Source organism: Meriones unguiculatus, chromosome 12, assembly GCF_030254825.1.
Source record: "Meriones unguiculatus strain TT.TT164.6M chromosome 12, Bangor_MerUng_6.1, whole genome shotgun sequence".
NCBI classification, from domain to species: Eukaryota; Metazoa; Chordata; class Mammalia; order Rodentia; family Muridae; genus Meriones; species Meriones unguiculatus.
The window spans coordinates 33,985,562-34,010,704 of record NC_083360.1 but is presented as its reverse complement, the minus strand read 5'-3'; the positions used below and the strand labels follow the sequence as shown (position 1 = coordinate 34,010,704).

Genomic DNA, 25,143 nt, shown 5'->3' with positions numbered 1-25,143 from the left:
GTTATTTGCGTACCCGGGCATAGACTCGAAGTTACTGAATTGTAAAGTCTACTTCCATTGACTGGCTTTTGCGGTCTGTCAGATGCCGCCAGATGGCGCTGTGAGCACACAGAACCGACAGGGTGCCTAGGATTCCGACATCGGAATGGTGCGCTGCTGACTGTTGGGTCATCTGCCAGCGTTAGGTGGAGCTGGAGAGATGGCTCGGCGGTTAAGAGTCCTTGCTCTTCCAGAGGTCCTGAGTTTGGTACCAAGGATCCACGTGCTGGCTCACAACCATCTGTAACTCCAGGTCTGCGGGATACTATGCCCTGTTCTGAGGGCACTGAGGGCACTAGGCTTGCATGTAGTGCCCAGGCATGCACACGGTACACAGGCACACTCAAACACACAAAAGTCAGATGAAGATATGAAGAGAATCAGCATAATGCATTTCGTTGATACCAGGACAGTGAGGTTGTTGTTGTTGGTGGTGGTGTTTTTTGAAACTTTGCTTTGCTGGCCAATGAACACATAGCTATCTTTCCCCAAAGCAAGAAATAATGAATTTAGATTACTGAAATTACCTCATGCCTCAGTGTATTAATTGGAATATGCTCATCAAATTGGCTGGTTTTTAAATCTCCAGGACCACTAAGCTCTCTGCTTTCATGTTTATTTAACTTCTTTTTTGTCTCCTCAAAGAATTTCTTAAATCTGTAAAAGTGTACAGAATTGGCATGTGAATGTTTTCAGAGTCAATATTTAAAAATTTAACTATAATATACAATATCATACGAAAGGAACAAAACTGTAAGCTACAAACATCTCATTTGTCTCAACCCAATGTGAACGGAAAGTATTCTAATGAATTATAATCTTTAAATAATACTTTGTGTGCACGAGAGCCTTGCCTACATGTATCTGTGTGTACCACATACATGCTTCCTGTTCACGGAGGCCAGAGAGGGTGCTAGCTCTCCAGGACTGAGTCACACTGGCTCTGAGCCGCCATGTGTGTACCAAGAATTGAACATGGGTCCTCCAGAAGAGCAGCCAGCGCGCTTAACCACTGAGCATCTCTCCAGCCTGAAGTTATAATCTTAATTTTTATATTTTTGAAATGAAAATACAATTACATGGTTTCCTCCTTTTCTTTCCCCCTCCATTCTTCCTATGTACCTCTCTTCCTCAAATTCATGGCCTCTATTTTTTTTAAATTGTTGCTACATACACACACTTTTTTGGGGTGGGGGGTTTCTTGTTTTAAAACAGGGCTTCTTTGTGTGGCCTTGGCTGTCCTGGAACTAGCTCTATAGATCAGGCTGGCCTTGAACTTACAGAGCTCCACCTGCCTCTGCCTCCTGAGTGCTGAGATTAAAGGTGTGTACCTGGTCATATAAATAGTTCTAAATATACAAACACAACCTGCTCAGCCCATGAATGACACTTGTGTGCATATAATTTCAACATGACCTCTTGGTATTGGGTGATCATTGCAGGCTCTTCCCTGGAGAGACTGTTCCTTCCTTTCTCAGTATTCCTTAGCTGCCTGCAGTTCTGTGTCTGCACGTGAAGCCCTATGAGATTCCCCCTTCTGTGTTGGTATCAGCCTTGCTCAAGTCTTGTTTACACAGTCATGTTGGTGAGATTTCAGGTTTGTAGCTTTTTGGTAGTTCCAGGAGACACAATCTCACAACAAGCTTCATGTTCGTCTGTCTCTTACAATCTGTCCACCCCTTCCTTCTGCCCTGATCCCTGAGCCTTGGGGCAGGAGCTGTGTTAAGACGAATCAGTTGGGGCTGGGCACCACACAATCACTTGCTCTTTGTTGATCAGTTGGGTGTGTGGGTGTATGTGTGTGTTTTGTAAATGTCCCTGTCTATTTCAAAAAGAGGCAGTTGTAGGTGTTTCTACAACTGGTCCTATGTGATTGCCCAGGTTTCCGTGCCAGGCACCATTTCCTTTGTTGAGTGGGCCTAAAGAGAACTGTTGATTACCTCCAAAGTATGCATTCCACTATTGCACCTTTATGGATATTGTGTCTGTCGTGCTGGTTGTTACAGTCCACAGGCATCACGGCTGGGTAGGACTATCACCTGTTTTCACCCTTGAAATCTTGCATGGCACCTTCTGCTACCATAAAAGCTAGGGGTTGACGTTCAGGCTGGTTCCTGCCCAGGGGCCCCTGCGCCCTGTGTCTGAAGAACTTGGTGTTTTCAACAGTAGGAACTTAACTTCAGCCTCTGGGAGGTAGCTGACGGCAGCATCCATAGCTTATAATGTTCACGGAGTCTCTTGGATAACTCTGACCAATAACTCAGAAAGGGGCGTCCCATGGGGTTCTCGTTAAACAGTCATGGCTCTTGGGTAAAATTATAATCTTAAGTAAATAATGTGAAGAAAAAAAACCTGTGACATTTGTAGCATAGAAGGAATAAGCGTTATAACGACATTTAGTTGTCTTATGATTATCCATTTCAGCATGGGACACAGACAAATATTAAAGACTAGCTGTAACTCAGATTAGTTACCCGGGTGAGCACACATGAATGTCACTCAAAGACCCAAATATGCAGTTTGGCGCTTGTCTGCTCTGGCACACAAGAAGAAATGGAAGTGCATGCAAGACACCCTCAGGGAGGACAGGACCCAGCGTGGTGGGAGAGTGATTGTCCCCTGCTAACGAGGCTCATTCAGTGGTGTTCTGCTCACTACCCATGTGTTTGTCAAGGATCTGTAATTTTTCTTCCTACCGATTTCAAGCTTCATTCCATTATGACCCCAAAGAATCAGGAAATCATTTTGATTTTCTTATATTTATTAAGACGTGCTTTTATTTATTTATTTATTTATTTGGCCTAAAATGTTATTTATCTTTGGGGATGCAGTGTGGGCTTCTAGATGATGTATCTGGGACATTGTGCAGGACTCACCCTGTTAAGGACATTCTCATCTAGCCTTCAATTTAGCAGTTTCTTGGGTTATTTAAAACCGTGAGTCTAGACAGCACATGAACATCTATTTACACGTGTGACACATTCTTGAAAGAATATTGCATTCGTTAATATGCAGGGGCCTCCGACGCCTCCCCGAATCTCGTCTTCAACGCCGCTCAATCAGATGTGCATTTAGGCATGCCTAATTGTGCTTCAGCTTGCATTTGCTTGTTGCATTTTCTCCACCCTCTCATTCTCAGTTAGTATGACTATTTGACATGTCGTGTTTCTTACAGAAGATGACACTATTGTTCCCCTTGCTCAGTTCAAGTTGGAAAGGTCACTCTGGCTTCACAGTCATCACACACCTATACAGGTGAGCCCCCCCCCCCCCCGTCATAGTTGTTGCTCTCCCAGGAACAATCTCGACAAAGAATCTACAAGCAGCTTGTTGAGCAGCCTCCAAAGAGCCTGACACAGAAGCGCTCTAGGAGCTGGGGAAATGACTGGGCTTAGGCACGCTCCCCGATCTTGAAGAGGACCTGAGTTAGGCTCCCTGCACCAGATGGCAGCTCACAACCACCCGACACTCCAGTGCCAGGGGATCTCACACCCTCTTCTGGTGGGCACCAGCATGTGTGTGGTACATAGATATACATGGAGGCACAACACATGTACACATAAAATAATCTAAAGAAATTACGATGAACTTACACGATACCAAGAGGTCATCTCTCAGATACATGCAGAGGAGCAGTAGAAACTGAACTCAGAAGATTGTATTTATAAATTCATATACACATACATGTGTAACAGTAAAAATTAAAGAAAAACAGGCTATGAATTTGAGAGGGGTTTGGAGAACGTGGGGGGGGAATAAACCAATTATGGCACTTATATATGAAATTCTCAAAAAACACGAAATAAAAATTTCAATGAAGCTAATTAACGACTGAAAAGATTTGAAACGTTAAAATCTTACCCAGTTAGCTCTATCATCAATTCCTCATTTTTATTCATCTCTTTTTCCAAAGTACATTCTAGAGATTGTGTTTGCTGAATGAGTTTCTTTGTTTCATCTCCAAGCTTTAAAAGATTATAAAAATATTTAAAAGAATCAAGAATCTTATTCCTCTTTTATAAAATCATTTCCTATAAGTTTATGAGCATTATTCATTTGTACAAGTTTGTAATATTACACTTAGGATCAAATTAAAAAAATAACTCCTTAAAACCAGCTCTCATTTGCTTATATAGTTATCATTAGTTTTTGAAGAAATTTATTGTTTTTTATTTGCACCCCCTCCCTGGGTGTGTGTATATGTGAGTGCACACGTGTGTGTGCATGCACGTGTATATGTGTGTGTGTGTGTGTGTGTGTGTGTGTGTGTATGCCACATGTGAATAAATCAGAGGCCAAAAGAGGGCGTCCGATCTGTGGAAGCTGAAGTTACAGGTGGCTGCGAGCTGAACGGTTGAGGTTCTGGGACCTGAACCTGGGGCCCTCTGCAAGAGCAGGAAGTGTTTTCAACTGCCGAGCCATCTCTCCAGCCCCAAGTTTTCATTCTTGATTAGAAACGGAAGTTATAGCCATCCATCCTCAACACTTCGCTGAAGCCTTCCCGTAATGCATTTGGAACTGTAGACCAAATAACTGTGGGGTGTTCTTAGAGTAGCAAGACCTTCGCAGTGAAGTGGACAGCTGCACACTGTCCACCGCAACCCTGTTCACATAGCCTTGAGGGCAAGTAGTCCAGATGTCCATTAATCGACCAGCGGGGAAACAAAATGTTGTCTTAACAAAGCATCATAGTAGATGACCATAATATATTCAAGTATTATTATAACATAATACGTAACATTAGAAAACATTTTATAAGAATCTTGTTTAGTAAAATCTTTTTCTTTTTGAGGCAAGGTTTCTCTGTGTATTCCCTGGCTGTCCTGAAACTTGCTATGTAGACCAGACTAGTCTTAAATTCAGAGACCCACCTGCCTCCTGCCTCCTGAGTACTTGGAGTATAGGTTTTGCTGCTGTGCCTGGCAAATTCTTAATTTTTAAAAAGACTTTCTTTTAATTTATGTGTGTGTGTGTATGTCACATGTGAACAGGTGCTCACAGAAGTCAGAAGAGGGCATTGGATCCTCTGAAGCCGGATTTGATGGTTGTGAGCTACCTGGCATGGGTGCTGGGGACTGAATTCTGGTCCTCTATAAGAACTGTGCATGCTCTGGAGCTCTGAGCCATCCTCTCTAGCTCCTTGCTTAGGTACATCTTGCTACCAAAATCCCCATTTCAATGAACTTCTAGAAAATCAAGAGGATATTTACTATTGGCTACAAAGAGCTGTAGCACTATGAACACACACACTCACACACGCGGCACACACCATGTAGAGCAAACACAGTCTCCATGGTGTAGCCTTGGCTGATCTGGAGCTCACAGAGATCCATCCGGCTTGGCCTCCTGAATGCTAGGACTGAAGTGTGTGCCACCATGCCCGGACATAGCAGATGTTTTTAATCAATGGCACTTTTCATAGATCCTAAAATATTCCCATAAGCCCCCAAGAGGGAGAAAAGAGTTTTAGTACGGCAGAGGAAGCAAGACTCACCAAATCATCGTGCAGCAGCTCATTCTGGATCTGTTCAATTTTTGCTGATTGCTCTTTCAGTGTAATTTTTAACTTGGAAAGTCGAACCTCAAGCCTAAAATGTTATTTGATAATGATTCGAGTATACACTTTTAAAAAACATTATCACAATTTCTGAACTAACATCTGAAAGAATCACTTCATTTTTAACAATTGAAAAGCAGGTGGTTTGGAAAGTTTCATTTTTTTTTTCCTGCCATGTTTTGTGGACAGTGTACACAACGGTGTAAAAAAAATTATACACTTATTTTTTTGGCAGGGTTTGGGACCAACAAACTTCCGCTTTCACACACAGACCGTGCCCTGTCCCACCGAACACTTAAATAATGCGTTTCAACGATCATAACGCTGAAGGATTTCCCGGTTTCACGGAGGGGTATTCAGTACCGCAACTGGTGGAATGTCTGTGCTACCCTCTTCTTAGGGAACTCGCGGCGCTTCGGTGCCGCTCTCGCTCATACCTTTGCAGGCTGGCTTGCAGGCTGGCTCGCGTCTTCTGAGGACTCTGGGCGAGCTGGCCCTGGGCTCCCTGAAACGAAAGTGAGCAATGAAAAACCAAGCTGTTAGCATCAAGGCGCGCCCACCGTCATGCCCGGACTCTGTTAGAACGCGGCTGAGCCCGTTCGCCTGGACATCGTCCACGGAGGCGTTTATTCTCTAACTGTAGAGTTAACTGAGCTGCCACAACAGAACTTTGATCTCCACCGTGCCTGAGGCAGCAGCAAAGTTAGCTGACGTCGCGGTGCGCGGAGGGACATCTTGTTGGATGTACACATGGACAGAGCTGGTAAAATGTGGGGATTTGTGTGCCTGAATTTCCAGACACACCTCAAAACCTATCATTTAAGAAAACACGGATTTTATGTATACATATATGAATGATCACGGAGATATGCCAGTGATGACAAAAATTAACATGCTATTTTAGGTTATAATTAGATGCTTTAAGAAATGATCTGACAATATTTTTAAACTACATTTTGGGGCAACTATTTAAATTTCATCGTCCTACTTTGTAGCAAGCTTTTAGGTGTACAATCTTTCTTTTTAAACGTTTTAAAATTAATTTATTCATTTCACATCCCGATCATATCTCCCTCCCTCGTCTCCTCTCGGTCTCACACTCCCTCCCCCTCCCTTTCCCCCCATCCCTATCTCCTAGTCCTCAGAAAGGGGAGCCCTCCTCCTTTACCAACTGACCGGCATCCTCTTCCTCTGTGGCCTGGGAAGGCAACCTCCTCTGGGGGAGGTGATCAAAGAGCAGGCAACAGAGTTCATGTAAGAAACAGCCCCTGCTCCCCTTACTAGGTGACCCACCAGGAGACTGAGCTGCTCATTGGCTGTATCTGTGCAGGGGGCCTGGGTCCTCTCTGCGCGTCAGTGTCCACAGCTCCCCCCCCCCCGGCCAGATTTGTTGGGTCTGTAGGTCTCCTTGTGGAGCTCCTGTCCTCTCCGACCCCCACCCCCAACCCACACACCCTTCCATAAGTTCCCTGCACTCTGTCCGAAGTTTGGCTGTGAGTCTCAGCATCTGCTTCGATCCTCTGCCGGTGGAGTCTTTCAGAGGACATCTATGGGAAGCTCCCTTCCTGTTCCCTCTCCTCGGTCACCGCAGGTGTTTCTTCTATTTGCCCTTCTAAATGAGAACTAAGCATCCTCTTTAGGGTCCTCCCTGTTACTTAGCTTCTTCAGGTCTTAAACTTTTTTTTTAATTGAAAAATACTATTTTTTTTCATACAATGTATTTCGGTTGTGTTTTATTCCCTTCTGCATTTTCTTCCAGATTCTCTCCACTACCACCCAACTTGATGTTCTTTTTCTCTCTCCTTAAGACAAACATAACAAAAAACCAAGAAACGCCCCTCTCACAGAAACATAAATCAAAATAAACAACAACCTAAAGACCAATAAGACAAAAAAAAAATGACCCAAATAAAGCAAAATGAGATAAAAAGTGAGACTGGCTTTCCACAGCTGCCATAATGGTCTGGATTTCAGCTCAGTCATTTAGGGGCGATGTGAACTTGGGTCAATCAACTTTCCACACCTGGTGTCTTCATCTGCAGGATAGAGTTAATAACACAGTGCTTACCACACTGCAATGTCAGGCTGATTAGACTGGGGAGTATCCAGGAGGTACATACACACACACATACACACCCACACACACACACCATTTTGGCACATGAGAAGCTGTACTCAATATTTGCTATTAACATTAGTATTCTGATTATAGTTTATGTTCTAATGAAATCTGATTATTTCACAGCTATTATGCCAGTGAAAGCAGTCTTTTACATAAGGCCAAGGGTGACGCAGGGTAGGGCTATAGCAGAGGCTGTGGAGGAGAGGGCCATCCAGGAGGGTGCTGATGCTTGGATTGTGTCTGTCCCAGCAGACAGTAGCAGATTTCCAAAGGAAAACTAGGAATGGAAACTGCATTCCTCAATACCAGTCCCACAAAAGAATATGTCACCATCCTTTTACAGCTTAACCCTCTCCTGAACACTTTGCATGCTTACTCTAAAAGAATAATGGTGATTGAGAGAGGGAGGGAGGGAAGGAGGGAGAGAGAGAAAGAGAGAGACTTAACAAACTACTTCAGATGTGCAAGTCCCAGAATACAGACACAAGAAACACAGAAGCTGCCACAGCGTGCTCCCTCTAATAACTGATCACTGGTTTCATGTAATGAACTCCAGTGAGAGTGACTTGCAGACAAGGAATTCAAGAGAATTATTATAAGCGTTTAAACAATTCATAGAGGATAGAAATGCACCACAAAATAACAACGATCTGAATGAACTGTTGAACTCCATTTAAGATGCGAAGATTAACTCAATAAAGACAATTGCTTAAAAAAATATACAAGCTTAAATGTTCTAGAAATAAAAAAAAAATTTTAAAATCAATGGGAATTCTCACCAACAGAATGAATCATGTAGAAAACAAGAATGTCAGGATTAGAAGACAAGGTAGAGGAATTGGATGACTCTGTAAAGGTCAATGAGAACTTTAAAAAAAAAAAAAGAATTAAATGGGAGAATTTTGGAACACGGTGAAAGGCCCAACATTATAATAATGGGCATAAAGAAAAAAGAATACCATAAGGAAGGTGTAGAGAATATTTTCAATAAAGTCATGGAAGAAAATTTCTTAGTCCTAGAAAATTCCCCATGACATATTAAAGTGAAAACATCAAAAACACAGAATAAAGGGAAGGTATGGAAACCACCAAGAATGAAGAGTCAAGTAATTTATGAAGGCAGGCCCACTAGGATGACAGTTGATTATTTAATAGAAAAATTTAAAGCTAGATGTGTTTGGAAAGACACATTCCAAAAGTTCTGAAACCCCCAAACCACCAACCCAGGTTATTATACCTAGCAAAACTATCTATTAAAAGTGAAGGAAACATGAACGGTTTTCCACATGGCTATGGGGTGATCTTTTTTCTTACATAGAGAATTTTTGCCTTAGGTGGTACAAAAAGGCTAAGAGAAAAATAAAGTTGTTGGAGCTTTGCTCCATCTATCAAATATATGTGTGTGTGTGTGTATATATATATATATATATATAGTAGTTACAGCCTGTGGAAGCTTGCTTCATCCACTGTGTGTGTCTGTCTCTCTCTGTGTATGTATGCATGTATGTATGTGTGTCTCTCTGTGTGTATGTATGCATGTATGTGTGTATGTATGTAGTATGTATGTGTGTGTGTATATGTGTCTGTGTCCCTCCCCTTTTTGATGGCCCCAGAGAGTTTCTTGCTAGTCCCAGAAAATTAAGTTTCACTCCCTCAGAGAAAAGTCTGGTGAGTGATTAATCACCAACTCCACACTCACACCCCTTCCTCAGTTTTCCTGACCTGTTAAATCTGGACTTCAAAAATTAAGATTAAGAAAATAATAGATGGGGCTGGAGAGATGGCTCGGTAGTAAAGAGCCCTTGCTGCTTCTGCAGAGGACCTTGGGTTTAGTTTCCAGCACCTACATGGCAACTCGTGTACATCCAGAGGTGCTATGTAGGCTGCTGGGGGAAAGATCTACCAACAGACTTATTATCCCTCTGTACACCCCATGAGCTACAAAAATGTTTTATGTGGTAAGCTATGTCCACGAGTGCAATGGTGCCATGAGCGTTATGGTGTAACCAACTGCTTCCTGAGTGCCGATAAAGCCTGGTCTTCAGGAGAAAACTCGTGCCCAGGACTGTAAATCTAGCCAAGAACCCATGGCTGGGGAAGTCATGGATGCAAGGGGTGGACCTACAACTATTGTTCTGCTAAATGGACACAGGATCAACCTGGCTTGAGGTGTGTATCTTTGTATGTGTAGATCAGTGCGGTTCTTAACCCTCATTAGAGAAGTTTCTTTCTGCAGTGGATGGCCACTGATGCAAAAAACTCACAACTGGCCTAAGTGCTGTTAACTAGAATCATGGGACTACGAAGTCACAAATGGGGCTTCTATGTTACACCCCACTAGGAAAGTGGGGCCGGAAAGCTGGCAAGGTTTAGCCGTCCAGGAGTGCCAGCCCATGTCTGCTTCTGCTGCCCCGGTATCCAGGTATGCTGTGCATCAGGCTGCACTGGGGGAAAGAGAAGCGTAGCAGGGGCAGGAGCAGGAGGGCGCAGTGCCGTGTGCTCAGTTGGTGCTGTGTGCTCAGGAAACAGTCGGTGAGACAGTTTGTTTAATCGAGGGCATCTAAGGCTACTTAAACCTCCGGGGAGTGGGTAGAAGCTTGTGGGCTGAGCGTACATCATTGGCCGGGGCCAAGGTGAACGGCTCCACATCCGAGAGTGTGTGGGCAGCACAGAGGGACTTGGTGAGTTGTTTTTAAATGGAGGATGTGAGGCTGGATGGAATGGGAGTTAGAGGAGTTAGGAGGGGGAGGCAAACATGATCAAAATGCATGTCATGCATGTATGAAATTCTTCTAAGAATAAAAAGGTTATATTTCGAAAAATGATCTAAAACACATTTTGAATAAAACTATATTGGCATTTCTGCACAAGTTATTTTGAAATTAATAAAATAAGCTGTATAGCTCTAGGGCTGAGGAGTGACAGTGGAGGAGTGTCTGTTATATATTACAGAATATCATGGCTTTTCAGTGCTGTGCACACTGAAACGGTCTGAGCCTTCTTAAAGGAGGGGCTGTTCCTGGGAAGTGGGACTCTGTGGGCTGTATTTTCCCTCCTTCTATAGTCGTTGAAGCATTAAACTAGCACATCAATCTCCTTAATAGCATATGAGGGAGGTCAAGTCACTGTCCCAAAGTAGAGATTCTACTGTCTCTAGGTAGTAGATTTCTAAGGAAAACACTGAAGGCCTTTTCTTTGCATTAGCTTATTATGAATGTCATGACCCGGACAGACAGACAGAGTTAAACTGAGAACATTGCTGTAACTAGGAAAATGGAAGCAGGATGGTCAGGAATTCAAGACCAGCCTTGGTTCTGCATCAGAAGCGAATTACTCAATGCAACATTGCCACGACCTCTCTCCTCAGACACACACATGATATGCATCTAAGGCTCAAATTCTCTGCCTTTTCCAAGTACATGCAGTACAGACTGGAAAATGCCTCAAGCATCTTAGTGCTCTGTGTGGTTACCATTAAATCTTACTGCAAAGGTGATTTGCCCCAACCCTAACTTTTAAGACGTTACATTTTGTCCTTGAGAAGCTTGCAGTCAGGGCTCTGACTTCACTAAGGGTTCAGGCACATGTGTGTTCCCACACCCCTTAGGCATCACGACGGAGCCCTAAAACAAACCGCTGAAGGGGAGTGACCTTCTCGAGGGCGGTTACCCACACAGATCACTTTAACTGCACAAATCAGCAAAGTTGTCAAAGAGCAAAAGCAGCTGTAGAGACAGGCATGGGTAATACTGCTACCTCATAAAACATAAAACAAGACTCATCACAGATCCAAATAACGATAGCCCTGCTTTAACCTAAAACACTCAGCGGGGGCTGGAGAGATGGCTCGGTGGCTGAGAGCACAGTCTGCTCTTCCAAAGTTCCTGAGTTCAATTCCCAGCACCCATATGGTAGTCCACAACTGTCTTTAACTCCAGTTCCAGGTGATCTGACACCCTCATACCAATGCACATAAAATAAAATTAAAAGAATTTAAAAAACAATTACATGAATTTAAATGACCATTTAAGGTCATAGAGTTTAGCAGCTGGCTAAGCTCCAGTGACCTTCTAGTCCTTCATCAGAAAACGCGTGGTGAGCAATAAGATGCCTAGATTTGTAATTCTCAGACTTAGCTATTAATGCCTCAGTTTAACCTTTTTCCTAAGTAAATCAGGAGTGGATGGTGTAACATGGAGGTCAACAAAGGTGTTGATCCTTCACAGTGTCCTGAAGATTACACTGTCTAGTGACGAGGCGTGTGTCTCAGGTTTGTGTCTGCACACCTTCATGTTTTCATAGTAGTGAACTGGCAAGTAATAGCCTTTGTTTTTCTGAGCACTTCCTGTCGGCCACATGTATTTATCTGAAGACATACACAGAACTGAAATGATCCAACTAACACCTATTAAGCTCTGAGAAATATAAAATTTTACTCACAACTAATTTACCTGTCTCAAATCATTTTCTACAGCCTTTTCTTCTCCAACCATTGTCCTGATTCCAGGGGGTTGAGTCCAGTCCACCTTTTCACCATGTTGCTCTTTTTCCCTTTTTAACTGCATCTTCTTCTGCTGAAACAAAAACTCAGCATTTTCTTGCTTCTCATCTTGCTTCAAGGGGAATCTGAAGTATTAAAACACATTACAACCCACTTTTTAGGAAAAACAATGTTCATTGGGATTTCGTTATACTCACAAATAATCTTCTTGATTTAATATCCTCCCAAACAATTGAATAAATTGACCTGAAATAAACTAAAAGTTCATCACCACCACGTGTGCCAGATGTGCCCAATGATTCGCGGTGGAGAGGGGCACCTCCAGATGTTCACAGTAGGGTCTGTCTGTAGCCATAACCAAGACCACAAGGATGAATCTGCTGTGTTATCTCTTACCACTTTGAGCATATCTCAATATTATTACAGAAGAAGCATAACAGTCTTTTGTGAACAATATATGACTTGATCATTTAATAGCAACGAGCTGTTCTTTAACATAGGAATCTGAATTAATTTTATCAGTGTATGAAAGACACGTGTGGGATAAATGAACTAGTGATCTTTATCTTCTTTTTATTTCATCTGTGGTAACAAAAGTACAGATGGGGTCTAGCTCATCAGCAGGAGGCTTGTCGTTCATGGCTGCTGTTGTTGGGTCCCTGGCAATGTAAATGAGTAATTAATTAAATGAAATAATTGTATAAGTTTAGGAATCCTTGAGTTGAGAGATAATAATCCTTTCTTACTCTTTGGATGGAGCTATAAGTCAATATTAATCTTTCTTTAGAACAAGTAAGATGTAGTGATCCAAGCTTAAAAAAGATTCCCCTACTTCAAACAAATAATTGTATATGGATGATGTTTTAAAACTTCAGAAAACAAAGTCCCAATGGTGTTTCTTGTAGCATTGACTGCAACCAAAAAATAAAGAAACGATCCCAAGTTCTCATTCCTAAGTGAGTGGATTCAGCACAGCCACTCGAATTCCAGTCTTGAGGACTAGGAATTTACTTATTTAAAATACTCATCATATGCAAATGAGGTGTGACACTTTCCCCAATAATTCCACACTCAAAAAAAGAAAGAAAGAAAATGTTCTTCTCCTAGAATACTAGACCATAAATCAGGTTAAAAAAATCCCATTGAGCTGAGGCACAGTGGCACACGCCTGTAATCCCAGCCCAGGAAGGGAGAGGCAGGTGGATCTCCGTGAGTTTGAGGCCAGCCTGGTCTACAGAGTGACAACCAAGCCTACACAGAGAAACCATTTCTCCAAAAACCAAAAACCAAAAACCCCAAACAAACAAACAAATCCCACTGCCTATCTATAATACAATATGATGGGTTCAAATGTTTCTTTAAAACTAAGATGTCATGGGGCTAGAGAAATGGCTCAGCGGTTAAAAGCACTGGCTGCTCTTGGAGAACCTGGTTTGGATTGCTAGCATCCAAACAGGTGGCTCACAGTCACCCGCAACTCTAGTTCTGGGCAATCTGACCTTCTCTTCTGGCCTCTGGGTCATTGCATGCAGGAGGTATACAGACATATATATAGGCAGCCACACATATAAAATAAAAATCCAACTAAGATATCATGCCTCCAAGTGCAGAGTTCTTCCCATTCCATTTCTTTATGCTGTAACCAGGATTTTATTTTTTTAATTTCTGTCTGTTCTCTCTGCACTCCACCAGCTTTATTTTCCATCTTTTCAAGTTTTTTTGTGAGTAGTTCATAGTGGCTATTTTTAAGTTCTATTAGTCTTTCATATGAATGAGTCATGTCCCAGAGTTTCCACAGGCTGCTGGAACCTGTATGAGAGAGAATAGCATGAAAATAAATTACACATGAGCATATTTTGTACATAGAGAGTACTTTTCTACACTCAAGCAATCATTCACACACTGAACCATAAGCGGTATATGCCTGTAACAGAGAACACAGTGTTAGATTCTGCAGATAAAACCAACGAAACCTCGTGTGATGCCTACTTAGTTGTCGATTTGACTAAATCTGGAATTAAGACCCAAATGGCAGGGCACACCTGTGGGAAATTTTTTTTTTTCTTAATTCATCATTTGAAATGGAAAGCTCTACTTCTAATCCAGATCAAAGGTGGGAAGCCTTTGATCCAGATCTTCTGGGATGGGAAGATCCACCTTTAGTCTAGGCCACACCTTCTGTTGGCAGCCCATATAAAAGACACAGAAGGAGGAAGCTTTCTAGCTCATGGCCGCCTTCCTTTGGCTCTCACCCCAAGTCCATCCCCCCATTAGAGCCTATTTCTCTGGGATTCCGGAGTATACTGAAGGCCAGCTGAGAGATCCAGCCTCATGGACTGAACAACTATTGGATTCTAGGGCCTTTCCTTGGTAGACAACCATTGTTGGACTAGCTGGACTATACCCTCTAAGCCATTCTAACAAGTCTCCTTTATATAAATATATTCATTCTATAAGTTCTGTTATTCTAGAAAACCTTGGTACCGTGCTTTTGTTTAGTTTCAAATCTAGGGGAGAAAAGATACAAAATGAGTATTATATATTCAGATAGATACTGTAAGCAAACAGTTCTATGACCACCCATGAAAACGGATCTAAAATGGGCTCGAAGTAGATTGTCCCAAAGAGGAACAAGCTACACTGAGAAATGGAGGATGAGTTGGAAGCCGTTATTTCATTGCAATCTACTTTCATCCAAGATGCTGTAACAGGTTCTGATTTCATTTCATCGAAACAACAAGAAAACCAAGATAGCCAAAATATTTTCATGCTAAGATAAACATAAACCCCCACAGGATTGCCAAGTCAAGCAGTGAGAAATATGTTCCCTGACGATAAAGAACTCAAACTGGAATTTAATGATTAAAATTTAACAAATATTGGCAATAATGATTAAAATTTAATAAATATTGGCAAAAGCATAAAAAAAGACAGTAGTTTATTAAAGGAGATGTACAGCTCAGGCCTACTCTGTTGCTAGTTTCTGTTGTCAACTTCACACAGCCCAAAGTCAGCTGGGAAGAGGGAACCTCAGCAACCAGACTGGCCTGTGGCCATCTGTGGGGGTGGCCTTGACTGCTAATTGAATCGGGAAGACACAGCCTGAAGCAGTCACACCATCCCAGCTGAATAAGAGAAGCTCGCTGGGCATGAGCCCATGAGAGCGGGTGAGTGAGTCAGCAACACGGCTCTTCCATGGTTCCTGACTCCAGGTACCTTGCCTGGCCTTGCCTCAATGTTGGATTGTGACCTAGAAGTGTGGGCTGAAATAAACCCAGGTTGTTTTCACTTGTGTGGGTTATCACAGAGACGGAAAAGGAAACCAGAACACCCAGGGCACTGGGCTATAATCCAGCTACCCAACAGATTGAGGGACAGGAGTGGTAAAAGCCATTTCATACCCGAGCCGCACGGGGAATTCAAGGTTGGCCGAGAAACTTACCGAAACTCTTTCAAAGTGGCAAAGTAACCAGAGAGCTGGAGATACAGCTCAGTGGTACCCCCTGCGCCTGGCATGCACAAGGCCTAGGTTTAATTCCCAGAAACACACACACACACACACACACACACACACACACACATCATACAAATGGGAAATAAACACATGGAAAGCAGCTTAACGTTGTGTTTAAAAACCCTGGTATCGGGAATGGGTTACCTCTTTCTTGAATTGTTGGCCAATGGGGTCACGTTACACTCTATTGCCAATACTCTTGATTACCCTCCAGAGCTTGACATTAAGACCCTACTGTTGAACAGAACATGAACTTGAGTAAGAGAACAGGGGAAAAACCAAGCTGGTACTCACGTGGAGACCTCACCCCCTGGCCAGCTTTCATGCTGGGAGGTGCTATGCGTGCTACCGGAGGACAAAATGATCACCAGTGTCACCCAGCTGCGGACCCTGCAAACTACAGCAGATGCCGGACAAGATATGCCCACTGGTGAAACAGTGCTGGGAATGTCACACACAGGACTAGCCATTTTCTAAGGTCTGTGCCGTGAGGTGGAATCCATTCCTGGCACTGTTAAAGGGGCCAAGGATCTGGGGCTAGATGCTTTGTAGGCCCTAGGGAGGAACCCAATGCTATTATTTTGCTCTACATGTAAATCAGAAGGTCTCTCAGCCCTCAGAGACGCTTCTCCTGGCAGTAGATGCTGATGAATACAGACTCTCAAAGAGTCAGCGTGTGGAGAAGAAGAGACTGTGGAATGCTCGGCTCCAAATGGGACATACATCTCACACCCCTCCCCCAAGGCTCAGGGACCTTCGAGGAAGAGGGGCTGGAAACTTCTAAGAGGCAGAGGTGTGGCTAACATCAAGGCCACAGCATTTTCCAGACACGCCAGGGCAGATACGCACATGAGTCACATTTGGTTGTTACAGAATGCGGGGGGGGCCTGTACGAGCTCAAGGCAGAAAACAAAGCCCGGTATCAGAAGCGGGTGAAGGATGGGATCCCTGGTAGGTTGCCCACAAAGCCGGGGCAGGCCCCACTCCCAAGTCTAACTGGGCAACACACTGGCCTCCATGGGCAGGGGGCAAAACTCTAGGGGAGTGAAGGGGAGGGTGGTTATGGGAGGTGCTGGGGAAGGTGGGCAAGATGACCAAACTATATCATATGAAATTCTCAAAGAATTATTAAAATATTGTCTTTTTTAAAGACACTGATATATACAATAGCCACTTGCTAGAATGGTGGGAATGAAAATGCCCATGATAATACTATCGTAAAAACACAGAGGAACTGGACATTATAACTCATATAACCGTAATGTGGGTGGAAAATGATACAAGTACTTGGCAAGATGAATTAGTAGCCTGTTAACAGGGGAGGAACCTAAGACAGGGAGGCAATGGTGGTGGTTTCGTGTTTAAACATGCAGGCACGTGGCACACTTTTCATACATGTAATTTATTTTTGGCCAGGAAGACCTCAGCCGAGTTGCTGAAAACACAAGGTTCTGTACAGTAACAAATGTCTAAGCAGTAGTGGGCAGAGGACAAACCCACAAAAAAACTAGAGGAGCCAGGGCGAGGGAGCTTTTAGCAGTGAGAACTGACAGCTGGGTGAATTTTCAAAATAGGCCATTCTAGTGGCAGAGTGAATCAAGGTTCCCCGAGGTGGAGTTGGAGGTGGGATGAACCAGGCCTCAGAAAAGCCCCTGGCGTCGGGTGCAGCAGGGGCCGCGAAGCTTTCGGCTGGGAGCGTGGAGCAGCTCTCCGTCTAGTACGGTCTAAGCTCAGGCCCAGAACCTGAACGCCTCAGCGATTTGTGAGTCAGGCCTGAGGGATGCCAACGGAGGCCTCACGCACGCGCAGTTCCTCTGTCCGCGGGGCGCTTGCACGCGCCCTTTCGCCCCTTCGTGGTGCTTGCTTAGCAGTAGATGGACTCTGGGCGAAGGCCAGGCAACTCACCGCTGCCTGAGGCTGTCAGAGAAGGCTGACTCCCACAGTTAGCGTCTTCCATTTCATTTACGTGGGTTTCTGTCTGTAAAACAGCACGAGTTCAAACGTCCCCCCGAATTTATAAAGCATTAATAAATGCACAGAAGTAGTGGTCTAAAACTTAGATAAAACGAGTAAGGAGAAATATGAGATAAAACTGATTTTGTCAGATGATGCCCCGATTAAGATCTCCTGTTTCTTAATAGTTAATTTTGAGACAAGGTTTCATAGCTGGCCTTTAACTTGTTAAGAGACCAGGCTGGCCGGGGTGGCTCTGTGGCTGATGTTCCCCTTGGCTGCTGCTGGGGTTTCAGGTTCCTGTCTTGGAGGCGTTAGACTAAAAGGGGAAGTGTGGAGAGGCGAGCCTGCCTTTACCTGGCCTCCCACCTGGCCCACACAGCTGTCAACACACTCCTTTACTCTTTGCTGTCCCTGCTTTGGGAATCTCTGGGCTTCTGGGCCTCCCACCCGGCCCACACAGCTGTGAACACACTCCTTTACTCTTTGCTGTCCCTGCTTTGGGATCTCTGGGCATGTGTGCTGAAGTTTCAACAGGATGGACTTTGGGGTGGCTACCAGCCTTGGGGCTCCTTTGATTTTCCTCATCGTCTTTTTGCCTTCCTCTGTGTCTCAGGCCAGGAGGCCCCTGCAGGGCCATGGCCTGCAGAACAGCTCCAGACTTGGTCTCACTTGGCAGATTGCCCCTCTGCCCTGGCTCTCAGCACCCCTCCTCACTAATTCCTGCACCAGGGGCTGGGATACTGAAGTGGATGCACACAGGGTCCCCAGATGTAGAAACTGGGAACCCTAGAAACCTTTGTCTGACTTGGGGCCTTTGCCAGCCTTGCTCATCTGACTGGGAACATTCTCTAACTCATTCTTGCCCCAAACCCAGGCTTGTGATTCTGCTCATTTTGCAGGTGGATTGTGGGAACGACCCTGGGACATGAGCAATGTGTAGAATGGGTACAATCTGCTGTGTATCTCACCCAGTGTCCTGACCTGAAACCACCAGGACCTGAGAATCTGAATCCATCATGGCCTCCTCCCCCCAGCATCAAACTCCACAGTCTCCATCGCCTTCAGGGAGAAACAGCTTCCTGAGGTTACTCGTTTTAGCAGCCTGGCACACAGAAACATTGCCCTCGGGCACTCCTCTGGATGAAACTCTTGTTTTCCTGTGATAAAATACTGCCGATTCCAAAATCTTTCTTGCCACAGCTGTCTCTATAGGACAGACACTGCTCTCTCGAGGACTCCCTACCCAACACCCATGGTGACGGGTGGGGGCGGGCAGTTCTGGGATGGGCAGTGGGAGGCTGCAGGTTCACGTGCCCCCTGCTCAGCGTTAAGGTGACACTGATGGCAGCTGTGGCAGCTGTACCCCCCCCCCCCCCCCGTGTGGTGTCACTTGGCCTGCAGCCCATCCCCCCCCCCCCCCCGGGGTCTGCTTTAGTCCTACAACCAATCAGACTGTGTTCCCGACCATTCATTTACAGTACCTCGTGCTTTTCTTTAGCTTGTTTCTTTGTCAGCCTTAAAAGAATAAAATAAAATCTGTTTAGGCAAATGTTAAATGTAAAAAAAAAACACAAGCTCTGTCTTTTTTATATAACAATCTCTGCAGTTGTAATTTACTTCATGTGTCCATGAGAGTTAAAGCACAATCATTTCCTGTAAAGTGGATTCCACTGCAAACAGATGTTAAACTTAAGGGACAAAGAATAACAGCACTTGCCAGAGTTCTAATGATCAACTTGACCCAACCAGGAATCAGCTGAGAAGAGAATCTTAGGAGTTTTAGATGAGGGTGTCCTGAGGTCGTGTCCATAGCGGACAGTCTTGATGGTAGGTTAGTTAAGTGAGGTGGGAAGCCTGGGGGAGGGGTACCGTTCCCGTGCAGTGGATCCTGACTTATAGAGACGTATAGAGAGGGAGCTGAATTCAAGGTCCCATGCATGCCTTTCTCTCCGCTCTTGGCTGTGGATATGACAGTGTGGTGGGCTGTGGCCGGAACTGTGAGCTAAATCAACACTTTCTCCCCTGTGTCACATGTTGCCTGGGTATTTTATCTTAGCAACAGAAATGAAACCAGAGCACTATTGACATTGCCATGAAGAATTATATTTAGATCCAAGTAAAGGTGAAGTTATCATTTTACCACGAGGTTTCATTCTTATTGTCATGAAAAGACAAAATCAGAATTATAGACACTGAAACTCATTTAGAAAAAAAAAATTACTTAAGTCCTCCTCGGAAATCATACCCCCTTTTGAATATCGACTATTTCTTTAAAGTGCATGAGGGTTTTAGCCTGCATACACATCTCCCCCTGTGCCCTCAGAGCTGGAGCTTGGACCCGGGACCTCTGACCCACAGAGCTACTTCTCCCCCCCCCAGAGAAAGCCCTCCTTATAGCTGAGGCAGCTTGCTCTGCCTACCGCGCAGCCTGGGCCCATGGCTCTAAGCACTCTTCCCCTCACAATCTGTGTGATAATGTTCTAGACAATCTGTAAAGGAATTGCGGAGGCAAAGGAAGGGCCAGCCGCTGTGAGTGCACATAGCGAGCCGACCAACTCAGAGTTTGTAAAACTGGGAACTTCTGGGGTTGGGCCATATTGTCTAAATTGTAAACGCCACATGCCACAACTCGCTGTGAAAACAGTCAGTATGCATTATAAAGTGATAGAACAGCAGATGAATCCACGTTTGTATGCCTTTTTGGTTATAATTGCCAACAGTAACTTCAGAGTCTTGCATTTAAACAAAAGGCTGAACTCTGCATGGCCTCACAGGCTTGTAAATTCAGCTGTGCAGGAGGCTGTGCAAAGGTCATAGGTTCCGAACCCGGCTGCACTATAGAGTGATTCCAAGGTCAGTCTTCGTAGCTTAGACAGACTGTCTGATGGGATGGAACTCGGAGGTACAGTGCCTGCTTAGACACGAGGCCCTGGGTTCGACACCTTCATCAAAATATGAAGAACATGGATAAACTAACAGAATTTAGAAAAAGGAAAAGAGACTCTCTCTATAGGCAAATTTGTCATTCTACCTCCAATAAAATGAAGTTACATTCTCAGAATTCTCCCACACGTGTCTTCATCAGCTTGTCGCTCCTCACACACTCGCTCTGCTCTCAGCAGGCCCACAGCACTGTTGGTGCTGTTGTGTGAGTGGAGGCTGGTAATCTCTGCCACAGTTAACAGTTTACTTAGCGATCGCAACCGCACACAAGAAAACTCTGTTCATCTCCAGAATGTGAACAACAACCTTTAGACCCAGAGACCTTGCGCTCAAGAGCAGACGGCTAGCCACGATGAGCGCTTTGGAACACACGGAGGATAGTCAAGTTCTCAGTAGGCTCAGGGGCGTAATGCTCTGTTATTTTATAACACAACAAACTTTGTGTTACAGCCTCCTTTCTAACATTTGATTTTTAAATTGTGTGTGTGTGCGCGTGCATGCACGTGTGTGCATGTGGGTATTTGCACGAGTGCAGTGCAGTCATCCAAGGAGGTCATGGGAAGGCATCTGATACCCTAGAGCTGGAGGTACAGGCTGCTGTAGCTACCTCTGTGGCTCCTGGGAATGCAGCCTGGGATCCTCACAGAAGAGGTCACTTGTAACCACTGAGTCATCTTTCCAGCCCCACAGCTTAGTTTTACGTCATCATTCCAACTGGCAAATATAGTAGCATTCCATTTCGGATCCATTTAACATGAACAGTCTCTGTCTAGTCTCTGTCTCTGTCTCTGTCTCTGTCTCTGTCTCTCTCTCTCTCTCTCTGTGTATAACAAGGTCAAATGGGAGTCTACTATTAGCCAGATATAATCTATCAAGATTTCAAATACTTTGTCATACAAAAGTTTCTTTTGCATTCAGTGTTTCCTATACTGGACCATTTTTATCCTCAAGCAAATATCTTCTAAAAAGCTTCATTTTAAAAGGAAAAAATGCTCTTAGAGTTCACATCCCTTTTTACTGGTTGTCACCCACCTCTCGGAGAGAAAAAAAGCCTCCAAGGACAGGACTATCCTGTGCACTGTCTGGCTTCATTGATGGCTACTTATTAAACTCGGCTTGTCACGGTCAAATGTCTGCATCTGTCTGCCAGCAGGGTACTGCTGTTCTGAGCACAGACGACTGCTCTGCTTTACTTCGGAAGATAACTCTCTGCTAGCTTTTCTTCACGGGAAATACAGGATTGGCAGGTTTTACCTTCTTTCAACCTGATCCAGTTCAGTCAGATGGGGGCCGCCCTTCACCCGCAGCAGACCATCATCTTCTGGAGGGAACTTCTCGAATACTGGGGTGGTCACAGGCTCTCTAAGCATCCACGTTTCCCTCTCACTTTTCTTTGCTTCTTTCACACACGTGTCAGGAACACTCCTTTGAAAAATTCATAAATACCAAAGTTTCTAGTACAACTGCTGATAAAGCTTAACCAGCACTCTGGTGGTGTTCCGGCTCCTCTCCATCTGAGTCCTTTTACTACTTGTAGAAACATTACAGAGTACTGGGTAAGGACAAGGAAAATCAGGGTCATTCTTAAAATCGGCAAATATAGGAGTATGAGTTTGCAGACCAAGAGCTGTGTCTGAGCATATGCAAAGCTTCACAGAAAAGATGTAGTAAAACAAAAGGGCTCATCAGGCAAAAACTGGGGGAAACTAGTTATGGGGACCAGAGAGATGGCTCAGCACGTAAGAACACTTGTTGCTTTTGCAAAGGACCCGAGTTTGATTCCCAGCCCCAACATGGTGGCTCACAACCACCTGCAACTCCAGCTCCCTCTTCTGGTTCCCACTGGCACTGCACACACGTGGCACACATAAAAACATGCAGGGAGAACACCTGTACGCATACAAGAAAATAAACAAATTCAAAAACCAAATTCTACTTATAGGACAGAATGCAATCCCAGAGACAAGGTGTGTGTCAACTAGGCATGAGCTATAAACTTAAAAGGGAAAACCTAAAGTACAGACAGACATACGTACCCAGAGATGAGTGCCACGCTCACAGGGACTGCTACGTAAAAGGTGGGTACTCACAGGAATCATGTAGGTGCCAAATTTGGTTTTGTTTTGAGAGATAACAATTTTAAATATCAAGCCACCTCAATATATACAGGATGAAGTAAGAAATTGAGGTATCTTTGGGGGCAAAACCTTAATTTGAAAATATAGCAATAAACACAGTTCAAATGTCACAGTATACTGATTTGTTTTCCTTTCATATATAAAATAGTTTGACTGCTTTGGACCTGTACATTTTAGGAGAACAGTAACAAAATACCCCAACCAGCAGCTGAAAAGGAGAAATGAAGATTAGGACATAAGCTAATGAAATGGAGATGAAAATGCCAGGAAGAACCCATGAAACAGGATTGTTTCTTTGAAGTAATGAGCACTATTGACAAGCCAGTAGGCAAACATTGCAGAAATAGGAAGAAACCCAAATTCTTAAAAACCAGAGGTGATAAATTGTAATAGATACCAATAAAATACAGGACGATCAGCAAATACTTTGGAAATCTTTATTGCTGAAAATCTAGAAGACATGCAAAACCCTTAGACCTACATGACCTACTAACGTTAAGCCGCGACCATGAACAAACTGACAGTGAGTGGAGAGGCTGACAGAGTTCACGAAGAGTCTCTCAGCAGGTGGTCACCAGGCCAGACCTGTGTGGGCATCACCACGTTGAGCTGAGGTGGAGTGCCCAGAGGTCAGTTGTGACTGCTGGGGAACCAGGGGATCCCAGGATGAACCCAGGAGTCTGGAGGTTGGGCTCCTGGTTCAGATCTTAGGCCTCGGGTTAAAGCTGTGAAGTAAGCAAGGTGGAACGAGGGCTTAAAGATGTCTGCAGCTGTGTTTCAGCGAACGGGTGGGGGTGTGAATTTTAGTAACCGTTCCAGCATGCACTGTAAAAACTGCATTTAAATACTGGGAAAATACTCCAAACAAAACAGGGTGTCTCAGCAATGGGAAGGACAGGGGTGGGCTGAATCTATTCATAATCTACCAAACATTCGAATAAGACTATCACACTGGCCTCATGCTGTGGGAGAACTACTGATGGCGTATGCTTGGTATTGTTGCCTGACATCAAAACCAGAGAGAAAACAAAAACAAGCACATGAACAAACAATCAAAATTATCAATTTTCCTGATGACCCAAGACACAAAATTTCTCAACAAAATCCTTGCAAAACAAAATCAATGACATATTAAAATCCCATACACAGTTATCGAGTTAATTTCATTTCAGCTATGCTGGATGGTTCAACATACACAAATCAACAGATGCAATTAATATAGTTCAAGGTACCCACAGGCAGAAATCACATGATCATCTCGATCGATGCAGCCCTTGTCAAAGTTCAACCTCCCTCATGATAAAAGCCCTGAAAGAACATACCTCAACATAATAAAGACTGCATTTGAACAACCTACAGCCAACATTATACAAAATGGGGAAATCTGTGTATATTTCCCTATAACCAGCAACCATTTTGTTTAATTTTGCTTGAATTTTAGATAGAATAATGTAACAAGCCAAAGACATACAGGACTAAAGACAGGAGAAGAAGAGTTTAAATCATTTCAATTTGCAGACCAATGATTGTCCACTTAAAAGATATTTTTATTCCACCAGAAATCTTTATATATGAGAGCACTTTCAGAAAGTGTCAGTATACAAAATCAATATATAAAAATCAGTAGCTTTCTAATAGACCAATAACTAAACATGTTGAAAAAGAAATCAGAAAAAACAACAACCAACCCATTCTCAACTGCTTCAAAAGATACACATCTTTTGTTGGGTTTGATTTGATGCTGGTGTTTTGATGCTAAAACTGGCTCTCAAAATCTGGTTACTGCCTGGCTATACCTATCCTTGTTGTGTAAACCTGCCGAAGACATTATACCTGATTGGTTGGGCAGAATGGGGTGGGTGTGGCTAAGGTTTCCAGGCTTTTGAGGACAGGGAGAATCATGGGAAAGAGACAGATGGGAAGAGAGGAGGCAGGAGGATGCCACGATGGGTTAGTGTGGAGAAGGAACCATGTGAGCCAGAAGGAAGGACTCCCAGAGTGATGTGGATGGAGAAAACACCAAGATGAAAAATATAAGCAAGTATCTTGGGTTATGGATGGAAGGTAGTCCAGATGAGGTGGTTAAGGCACTGGATGGGGCCGGAAGGTGGATGGTGAGGTCATTGAGACAGCATAGGTAGAAATATCTGCCCAGCCCACGATAAACAGACATTTATAACATTTAACAGGTGTTTGTGCCTTATTGTTTGTGGTAGAGGGTTAAATAACACCACCACGATAATTATAGGGCTAATAATAACAACAAATAATATATAGCCCAACATCCCTTTTTATTTACTATGACAATCTTCTCAATGGAATGAATGACACAAGAAATGCAATAGAAATGCAATAGAAAAGTCAAGTGCAACA

At 43.8% G+C, this 25,143-nt stretch overlaps 1 protein-coding gene across 1 annotated transcript in view; it reads right to left on the bottom strand.

Moving 5' to 3' along the window:
• Window positions 1-25,143, bottom strand: part of LOC110546084 (ankyrin repeat domain-containing protein 36C-like) — a 93,216-nt gene that overhangs the window by 5,749 nt on the left and 62,324 nt on the right. The window contains 9 exon segments of the mRNA XM_060365204.1: window positions 567-696; window positions 3,901-4,004; window positions 5,534-5,627; window positions 6,034-6,101; window positions 12,155-12,344; window positions 13,818-14,028; window positions 17,639-17,711; window positions 19,171-19,204; window positions 21,887-22,057. Of these exon segments, the coding sequence (XP_060221187.1) occupies window positions 567-696; window positions 3,901-4,004; window positions 5,534-5,627; window positions 6,034-6,101; window positions 12,155-12,344; window positions 13,818-14,028; window positions 17,639-17,711; window positions 19,171-19,204; window positions 21,887-22,057 (1,075 nt within the window).